The sequence below is a fragment of the Glossina fuscipes genome, unplaced genomic scaffold (assembly GCF_014805625.2).
Source record: "Glossina fuscipes isolate IAEA_lab_2018 unplaced genomic scaffold, Yale_Gfus_2 27, whole genome shotgun sequence".
NCBI classification, from domain to species: Eukaryota; Metazoa; Arthropoda; class Insecta; order Diptera; family Glossinidae; genus Glossina; species Glossina fuscipes.
This window is the reverse complement of record NW_023998422.1, coordinates 9,029,538-9,039,772: the sequence shown is the minus strand read 5'-3', so window position 1 is coordinate 9,039,772 and position 10,235 is coordinate 9,029,538. Positions and strand designations below refer to the sequence as shown.

Sequence of the window (10,235 nt, the reverse complement as noted above, 5' to 3'; positions counted from 1 at the left end):
AGCATTCGAGGTTAAAGAAAACTTCATAACTGTAACTATATGCACCTTCATCATGTATTTTAATGAGACCAATATAATGAAACTATTGTGTGAAAAAAATTTTATTCACTAATAAAAACACTCTCCTGTTCGCTTTATTATCTGAACGAAATATGAATTAAGTCAAACAATAGTGAAATAATGTAATTTTAACTGAAAAACAAAAAGAAAACTAACTAAAGTTTTATGTATGTTTTGTGTGTCTGTGTTTTTATAGATATTAAGTTCTCTTATGCGTATGTATATATACAGTCGTATGTAATGTTGAAATTAAAGAAATTTAAAAGAAATTGAAAAAAAAGAAAAGAATTATTTCTCTCTTCCGTTTTGTGCATATTTAATAAAGAAAAGTTTACGGTGTAAATAATTAATTTAGACAAAGAGAATAAGCGTACAACCTACATATTTGCATAAGACGGACCCAATCTCGAACAAGTTGTCGCTTCTTGTGACTACTTGAATGGATTTGTTAAGCGAATTCCACCCTTAAGTGCGATTCGAAACTTTTTATCTTACTTTCATCGTACCCGATATAGAAATAGGGTTAAGAAAATTACTTCAATTTTTTGCATTAATCGCGGTTAAAATGACTCTCTCTTAGATCGATAAGTTACTTAAGAAAGGGTTGAATTTCTTGGTCTTACATAAGATAAAACAAGATTACGAAAATTAGCTTTATTTTTCGCTGCTCCAGCCATTCTTTCGAAGTGAGCTGATAGGTTTCTCCTGTTGAGTTTGTATAGATGGATGGTTTACATTAGCAAAACTTGAAAATGTTCGCCTTTGCTCAATTTATTCAAAATAGAACAGGATTACGTTTATTTTCTTGCTTCTGCCATACTTTTAAAGTAAGTTGATAGTGTTTTCCTTTTGAGGATGTACAGTGATGCTTACTCTATATTTTATATAGATAAGTTAATTTGACAAGGGTTGAATTTCTTGATCTTCATTTTCCTGCTTCAGCCACTCTTTCGAAGTGAGCTGATAAGATATTCCTTTTCAGGTTGGGTAGATAGATAGTTTATCTTAGCAAAACTTGAACTTGGTCGCCTATGCTCACTTTATTTAAAACAGAACAGGATTAAGAAAATTACGTTAGTATTTCTGCTTCTAACATATTTTTGAAGTAAGTTGACAGTGTTTTTTTTTTTGAGGTTGTATCGTATTCTCTACCATGTATTTTAGATAGATAGGTTTGTTTAGCAAGACTTGAGATTCTTTATCGTATGATCACTTTACTTAAAATAGAACAGGGCTAAGAAAATTAAGTTTGTTTTACTGCTCTAGACATACGTTCAAAGTAACTTATATATATATATATATATAAAATATATAAAAATGTATACAGGATAATAGTACTTCCGTTTCGCATTCTGTTTTTTCATTACTTTAATATCCATTCCACTCTTTTAAGTTAAAGTAATTTGTATACTAAAGCGCAATTCAGTAACGGCCACACTAAAGCAAGTAAATTAAAAATGTTATAAGAAAATTCGCGAATTTCGAAAAAAAAGCATTTTTAGTACTTTAATAGGCTTTGGGTCTCTGTGTAGTTCAACACCACCCGTGTGAAAGATATATTAAATTTATGCGGGAATTTGCAAATCGCAGATCGGGTTAAAATATACATCTCAATTATAATATATATCTATTCAGAGTGATTTTCTGAATCCATTTAAACTTTACTGTCCATCTGGGATATCTGTGCGCTCATGTATTTGTGTGCTCAAACTGCGGATGATAATTATCGAAACATTTTTGCGGGCTACTTCGATTTAAAGACAAGTTCCTTTCGATGGGACAACATTTGCAACAACTTCGGGCGTAACGGAAAAAGTCGTTCCAAGCATAGAAAGTCTCAGCTGAGATCATATCAGCGTATAAATTATTAATCCTAAGAATGTTTAGCTTGTGTACCTTACGCGACGTAAAACAACCTTTACATGGCTAAAGAAAGGCTTAATGGAAAAGAGTAACAGTTTCATCTATTTAAGAGAAAACTCGTTACAAAGTCTTTGGCAGGCTTTCAGATATTAAGAAGAGATTAGAATCTCTAAAATTCCTCCGGGAGATCGTATATAGTACATATAAAGTTGGTTCATTTTAGTCTTAAAAGCCAAGTTGATTAAGTTGTATACGTCTGTCCATCTATCTACCAAATGTATGTACGATAAAAACTTTATTAAACAGTTTTGACCCTAGGAATAGCATATAAAACGGGAATCTTAATCTACCTAAATACTGTAATCGATTAAGTATCGTCCAGTCGTCGCGTTATTTAATTTCGAAACACTTAACATTTTCTCTAGGGACATTATGCACAAAAAACCACCAAATAATTTCATTCATTCGCCCGATCAATTCGTTAAAAAGAAATAATCACTTTTCGCTTTTCCTTCAATTACAATACCAACGAATTGTTTTACGTTGCGTCTTCTCCAATTTTCCGAACAAATAAATGAGGCTTCCAACTATTACCTGTTAAATGCTATAAGTTTTATGATTTCAAATGCAACCGATAAACGATGTACGGCGAATAGATCTTCGCTATATCCTGCTATCAAATAATCTGCGTAGAGTAGGGTTAAGAGTTTTTAACGCAGACAAACTGAGTAAGCAGATGAAGGCTCTCGTGCTAAGATTGTACGGCTTACACTTACTTCTTCAACGTAGTGTTGGATGCTAGTTTTTCTTTTGCTCAATTTTAAGCGGAAGGCATTCTGAAGTTATTAAGTTAAATGAATGATAAAACGAATCGCGAATGACTCTTTAGTTGGTGTTGTTGTTCAGAAAGACGGCACTACGACGACACATGATCCTGCGGAATTCATTGATGCTCTCTTCATAAGAGACATACGTCATTTGAAGTAAGTATAAAAGTTTATTCCCTACGAACTATTAACTAATTTTACAAATAAAATTATTCTGCAAAAAATTATTGGACGAGGCAACAGCTACAATGTTAAACATGTTTTAATGGAAATGGAATATTTATTTTATCTTCTTTTCAGATTCGTGCATTCAAGCCCATGTCCTGGTACGTTTCATTAAACTATTGCGGTCTCTTTTGTAAGCGCTTCCAAAAAACTAAACAATTAACTAATGGATACACTCGAGTGGTTGGAATAAGTTGCAAGAGTAATCACTAAATCCTCAAGAATTTTGCTTTATAAAGAGTACATAAACCGTAATTGAAACTTTTCAATAATAACGAATTTTTGATTAAAGCAATTTTATCGCCACAGGAAGTAAGCAATGCAGCCAAAAAAAAAAATCGACTAAGGACTTTCAAATAAAAGCTTTATTTTGCCGGCATATGCGCATTCGTATCCTTTGAATGTCGAAGCTTTACCGAAAAGGGACAACTGTTTGAATGTGCTTAACCAGGTGAAAGATATCAGCTCTATAAGCGAACAAATGGGTTCCAAAAAAAATCTTCTTACACACATATCGTCTCCCCCCATTCAGAAGTCGATTTTTCGCTAAAACTTACAATTATAAAATCATGAAAAAGTGATTTACAAGAATTTTTAATAAAACTTAAAAAAAAAAAAAAAATAAAACTAAAACGTAGAGGATACTAGACGCTGGAGTTAAGACATTATGAAAAGTTTACTTGAGAAATATGTGAAAGTCTGATATATAAAAATGCATCAATTTGATGGACAGCCTCAACAGTAAGTTGGGAATTGTGTTGGCAGAGCAAAAGAACAAAAAAAGAAGAAAAGAAGGCTGAAGAAGAAAATATAAGAAAAACAATAGGTACACAGCATAATTACACACGTACATAAAATTCAAATAAAAAAAAAAAAAAAAAAAGATATTATAAAAAAAAGAAAAAAAACAACCAAAGAAGAGAGAAGGCGGCTTGTAAGGCCACTTGTAAGGGTACATTACAAGTGCAGTAATAGCCAAAAAGAAGCTCTGAAGAAGAGAGGAACGTCAATTAATTAATCAAGACAGCATAATGATTCAACGAACTTTACGTCCTTAGTTATATTTGTGTCGCAAGGATTATATAAAAAAAAAAAAAAATAAAACGCAATGCAACGTTTACCTCCCGTATGTGCGGGTATAGACTATAATTCGCAAATCCTTTAGTCTAAACGGCGCCGAACTAACTAACTACTATTCCTGCACTGCCGACAAACCAAAGTTTAACTTTGGAACGACTTCGGGAAGCCCTATGTATCACAGACCAATGGCGTGTAGGCTATCGGTGTGCATAACACTACTAACTTGGCTGTCCTTGTTAATAAGTATGTGAAGAAGCCTTAAAACTGTGAATTCATTATTAATTATGAGCATCGTTTATGGATTCTCTAAAAATGAAAAATTTGTTTTTGTTTCTTTTTTCCATGCTTAGTTGTTAGCCAGTCGGTACGTATAACAAACCTAAAGGTGCCTCATACCTATACACTGGAACGTCATATGGAACCCGATCCTTTGGTGCTAGATTGCGAATATGAACTGGGTCCGCGTGAAAAGGGTTTTGTACTCAAGTGGTTATTCAATAATCATTCCATATACCAATGGATACCCTCCGTGAAAGGTTTTGCTATGGTATTAAATTCATTTCTGGAATTATCGTCATTTCGTTCATATACACAGATCATTTTTTCACCTTTCTAGGGTATTATGAAAACGAAAATAAACACCGAAATCTTTACTTTAGAAGGTAGTCCGGGAGTAATATCAATACGTAGACCAGATTGGAATATGACCGGTGAATACACATGCTTTGTGCAGACATTCGAGTCAACCGATAAAAAAAGTAGTCGCTTACAAATTATAGGTGAGTCAAATAAAGTATTTAAAATTTCAAGCAACTCCTTAAATAAAACTCTGATTCGTAACTAAAATGAAACGTCAATCATATTTTATGAGCTCGTCCGCCTGTTATCTGTTGTCATGTGTTCAAGTGAAATTTATAAAGCGTTCGGACAAGAATGATCTTCTTGCATCATATACGACGAGACGAGTTTAAGAGACTTCGAGCTTAGCTGACTTAAAGCAGACAATTATTAATTAAAGCGAAAAATGAAAGAATCTTTTTAAGCCCAATTCTTGCCAGTGAAGAAGACTGGCTTGGTATGTAATAATGCTTCTATAGGTATCACTAAAGTCCAGGATGATTTTGAAGAACATAATATATCAATTTTTGGCTAAACGAAGTTTTCTAAAACGAATTAGTTCTATCATCTTGTCCGTTCGTTCATCTAACCGAATGAAAAATGCACTTTATTCACGTGTAACTTCGCTATCGGTAGCTAAGAATTTAGAAGAATCGAAATGAAGTAAAGAAGATATCACTGAAATATTATCTGCACCCTCTTCACCTGTCGTCCGTACCTGCCAAAGTTCTTTAACAGGCTGCCATGTGACTGAGAACGGGCGAGCGTCGATACCGAGGTATACCATATAGCTGAAGGGCTTCAAGGTGAATCAAGGATTATTTTCAATTCAACTTGAATTCAATATCATTTCAATTATAATTTAATTTCAATTCAAGTTCAATTCAATTCATATAAAGCCGTGCTATGTTAACCGAAATGGTGTAGTGGTATACTTGACTAAAGAGTTTTCAATTTTTTGTGTGTGAACTTGTTGTAGAATGTTCTGTTGACGACAGCTGCTGCTCACACATGAAGTCCGGACAACAGTTGAACGAAGTTGAAGTCGGACGTCAGTTGAAATCGTATTAAGTCGTATTGGATCGTCAAGGACGATCTTGTATATTAACTTGGATGCTATTCAAAATGTGTTTTTCCGACAACAACCTCCAAAATTGTTTGATTATCATATATTGCGGTAGTGTTAGACTGGCTATCCTATGATTATTTTATTCCTTTATTAGTCTAGCGCGTAATCAGAAAAGAAATTTTGTAAAATTAATTTACGCTCTCACAAAGAACATACAATATACATACATATATTATGGAATAAAGAATATTTTTCTTAGCAGACGCAAGTACTCAAGAATTGATACAAAAATTCTATAGCCTCTGATGAGAAATTACTTTACGCTTGCTCAAAAACGGACCTGGTCTTTTTCGCTTAAACTTATTTAAGCAATTTCGGATAACCCCCCGCCTTTATTAGCAAGAGGAAAAAAAAATCTTTGATACCCCGCCAACCCAATATCCGCTACAAGCTCTCAATTTGTTGGATTATTTCGTTAAAATTATTTTCTTTAATTTTTTCAAGTTCCGGAATCGGATTTTTTACTGGAAACTAAATTGGATGGCGAACATGAAAATGTTGAAGTAATGTGTGCTGTGCAAAATGTATATCCACAACCTGTGCTATCCGTCATGTAAGCAAGCTAAAGTCAAAAATATTCTTAATACAAAATATAAAAAGAAATATATTTCTTTTTATGATAATACTTTAATATAATATTTTATTTTATTCAAAATTAGCAGATTTGATACAAAAATACTAGACTCAGTCCTAACGCAAATGGATCAGAATTCGAGTGGCTTATATAGCATGACCGTTAGAACGCGTATACCTAAAGAGAAATTGGAATCACCTACACCGATAACATGTGCATTTTACCTACACGGTACTAACTATACCAAAAGACGGGAAACTATTTTCTATGGTAAGTAGAGGTAAGATATTCCCTAATACAGTGAATGTTAAGATCCTCAAGCGTAAAAATTTTAAATTTACGACTTTTTATACTCATTACCTCAGCAGCGGGCCGCTACAAAATTGTCATTATTAATTCGGTTAAAATGTGGAGTCCCTTGCTAACATATACCTCGACCTGTCCGTCCATCCATATCGTAAGCTACATTTCACGAAAAATTAAAGGTATTTGTTTAGTTGGCTCCCTAAATAGTCACATCAACCGGTCATGCCCGTCTGTCTGTCCATCTGTTGTGAGAGAGAGAGAGAGAGAGAGTTCTTGCAAATGCAAAAATTTGAAACAGAATTTTAAAACTTAAAAAATATATTCGTTGTTTGTAATGCATACACGTATGGTTTGATAATGCTGTTCCAAAATTACGCAGCACTTGAAGTTTACATAATCGGATTAGAAACCCCTTTAACTTTTGTCAAATTATTTCTTTAAACTTTAATATTAAATCGATTTAAAAATGTCGGTCTGTGCGTTCATCCATTGCAGAAGCTATGTTTTTAATTAGCCAAAGATTCTTAGCATCAATTTAACGATGTCGTTCCATCTGTCCGCTTATTGTAGCGGTCGCAAAAATTTAAATAGAAAACACAAATTTTGAACATATGTCTACAGCTTACGTGCATACATAGTGCATGCATTTGTTGTGTTAAGAAAGCGAACGTTTGTATGCACTCCTTCTTTTTGGCAGCAATACCTAAATCTTAATATCAATTTAACTGTTTGGCACAAATATTTGCAAAGAACGTCAGAAACTGGGGAGTCAAACTGCCGGCCCGCGAAACACATGTAACCAACCGCGAATGTTAACAAAACTTATACGACGAGTATATACGATATTACATACGAGTTTTGCATAGTTCTCTCACATACGTAATGAATCTGCGCGCGGATACAATTTCATTTAAGATCAAATTTCTTGCAGTTGTTATGTGTTGATGTTCAAGAAAAAAAAACAATCAATGTTGATTAAAAAATTTTCAAATCTTTGAAAATAGGAATGGTAGTAACAGAAGAGTGATGCCTAGCGTTAGGAAGAGTATATAAGATCTTCTTTGTTTTACGTAGCCCTCATTGAAGTTCTTTTGCAATCCATTTAAGCTCAAAAATTTTTATTTTGGTCCTCTCTTAAATCTTGAGTTTGACAGCCTTGCTCTGAGGGTTAAGTGTAAGAAATTGTTCTCTTAGTGCCTCATTAATGCCCCAATAATTATACAAATACCTTTCCATTGTAATTACATTTACTTGAGGTGATGAGTAATATATGTATAAGCAAATATGTTTGTTCGAAAGGTTCACGAGTATTACTTAATATAGTTTTCTTTTTCCTTTTCTAATGAATAATTTTCTCTCATGTTTTTCAGATAAAGCAACAAATATACAACGTAAGTGGACAACTGTCGCTGTAGTAATGTCGATCGCATCCTTAGCTTTAAGCAGTTAGTTTGATCAAATAAATAAAATATATTTGTGTTCGTATAGGATATTTCTATTTAGAATTTTAATGAAAAGAGAAAAAAACCAAAATCAGAAAACCCCCTCCCCAAAAAAAAAAAAAAAAAAAAACGAAAACAAAGAAAAGCGTAAAATAAATTTTACGGTATTTTTAAACGAAGTGCTTATTTTGTAAATGCATGTAAATGTAAGAAAATAAAAAAGAAGAACAAAAAAAAAAAAAAAAAGAAAAAAACTAAACCTTATGAAAATCTGTACTAAAAGTTGATTATATTTAGTTTGTATGTGTATTTAGATATATGCTTTAATAAAAAAAAGAAAAGAAGAAAAAGAAATACACACACCAACACACAAACACATAAACGAAATGATAACTAAATGTTAAAAAAAGATAAACCAACAGTAAGATACTTTGAACTTGTTTTCATCCAAAGGTACAACAATTAACGCACGCTAGGCATGAATTCGTTTAATTAAGTCCGGTAGCGACTTGATAATGTTTCATGACCTCAATAGGTCAGCGTAGTAGCGCGGTGTCTTTTGAAGAAGGCATAGATGCCAATTGTATTCAGTGACATTTGATGACAGTGACAGTAGCAAAGTAAATGTACGCTAATATTAAAGCTTTGAAGTCGCCACACTTGACGCATAGCGTAGCTTGTGCACGAGCAATAATTAGTAGATGCTCAGCCTTTTAATGAGTGATAGTTTTGCTGAGGTAGCTTCACGAACTTAACTTGAAGGTTAAGGCAGACTCGCAAACCTTGCGTTAGGAATGAAATCCCAGAATGCATTTTTCTTCATATGTCATCATTCATCACCGGACTTGAGTAATCCTATGGCCGATAATCAGGTAGATTGGTCACTGCGATTGCAAAATGCCTTAGTTCATGCCCCTGTTTCAAGCACATCAGACTATCGCTTAACTAAACAGTTCGGAAGTGCAACTATCAAGTCGACGCACTCGGTTCAACACTTAGTATGGTAGACCGTCTTTTTATCCTACCCCACTTGTGATACCAAATATATTAAGGTTGTACGCACGTATGTAACACCCAAAAGATCTTAAGATAGACCCAGCTACAGAATCATTTTTCTGAATCGATTTAAGGATGCCCCTCTGTCGGTCTGTCCGTCTGTCCGTCTGGGTAATGCCTTTTGTAAGCATTCTCCTGATCGCACCAATGAAGCTATCGATTTCAAAATTGGCGGAAACATTGGAGGTTCTTGAAAATGGCCCAAATAGGTCGAAGGGCACGCCTACAGTGCTGTGTAAGATGACGATACCTATGTTTTTCAAAAAAATAAACTACACCATATAAATTTACAAAAATTTGACTTAATGTTCTATGGGGGCCAAAATGGAAAAAATTGATCATCCCTGCGTAATTTTATACTGTGTCATAGTATAATTTTTTTTCCGAACTTTTATATCGCACAGAAACAAGACTCAAAAATACCATAAAATATATAAACTTCTGGCCTGTCTCTAATTTCGAATTCGCTTAAGCATGCCCGTCCAATCATCTGCCCATCTGTTCGTCTGCGCAACTGTTTCGGGTCAGTAGTAAACATTCTTTTATTCCCAAAAATGGAGATATCTCCCACACGTCTATGCAAAGCAAACCGTGAACACCTTTATTTTCTGTGTTTTTTGTTCATTACTCACAAAGTACAACACATACACTATATAAATTTTCACTTTTATTTTAAAAATAGAGAAAAGCAGCCGTACCCACACAATATTATAAAGTATGAAAATTTATTTTTTAGGATCACGAAGATAGGTATATGAGATTCGATCACGGCTGAATATAATTTTCTTACTTGTATAATTTTAATCTGGCAACACTTCATAAGTTATTCTACCTTATTTTATATATAAATCCTGCTGGCGTATAAATCCTTTGCATAATTTAACTTCATTTCAAATCTGAAATATTTTAAGGGAAAATTAAAGTTAGAAGCGTATGCCATAATGTAGAAAACCGTTAATTTTCTTTACCTTGTCATTTAAGCTTTAACTAACAAAAGTGACATGAGAAAACTTAAGAAACAACTTGCTCAAGTTTAAACTTCAAGTTTAAACTTG

The 10,235-nt window shown here is 33.4% G+C and overlaps 1 protein-coding gene across 2 annotated transcripts; it reads left to right on the top strand.

Annotated features, from left to right (window-relative positions):
* The first annotated feature begins 3,884 nt into the window (after positions 1-3,884).
* On the top strand, positions 3,885-8,181 carry LOC119635890. Of its 2 annotated transcripts, none has more exons than XM_038030916.1 (6): positions 3,885-4,298; positions 4,406-4,602; positions 4,672-4,834; positions 6,247-6,355; positions 6,465-6,646; positions 8,053-8,181. In XM_038030916.1, the coding sequence occupies exons 1-6, from the start codon at positions 4,226-4,228 to the stop codon at positions 8,130-8,132; spliced, it is 804 nt and encodes a 267-aa protein (XP_037886844.1). In that variant the 5' UTR covers positions 3,885-4,225; the 3' UTR covers positions 8,133-8,181. The 2 variants fall into 2 exon arrangements, with proteins under 2 accessions (XP_037886844.1, XP_037886843.1); XM_038030915.1 differs by having other exon boundaries at positions 6,462-6,646.
* The last annotated feature ends 2,054 nt before the right edge of the window (positions 8,182-10,235 follow it).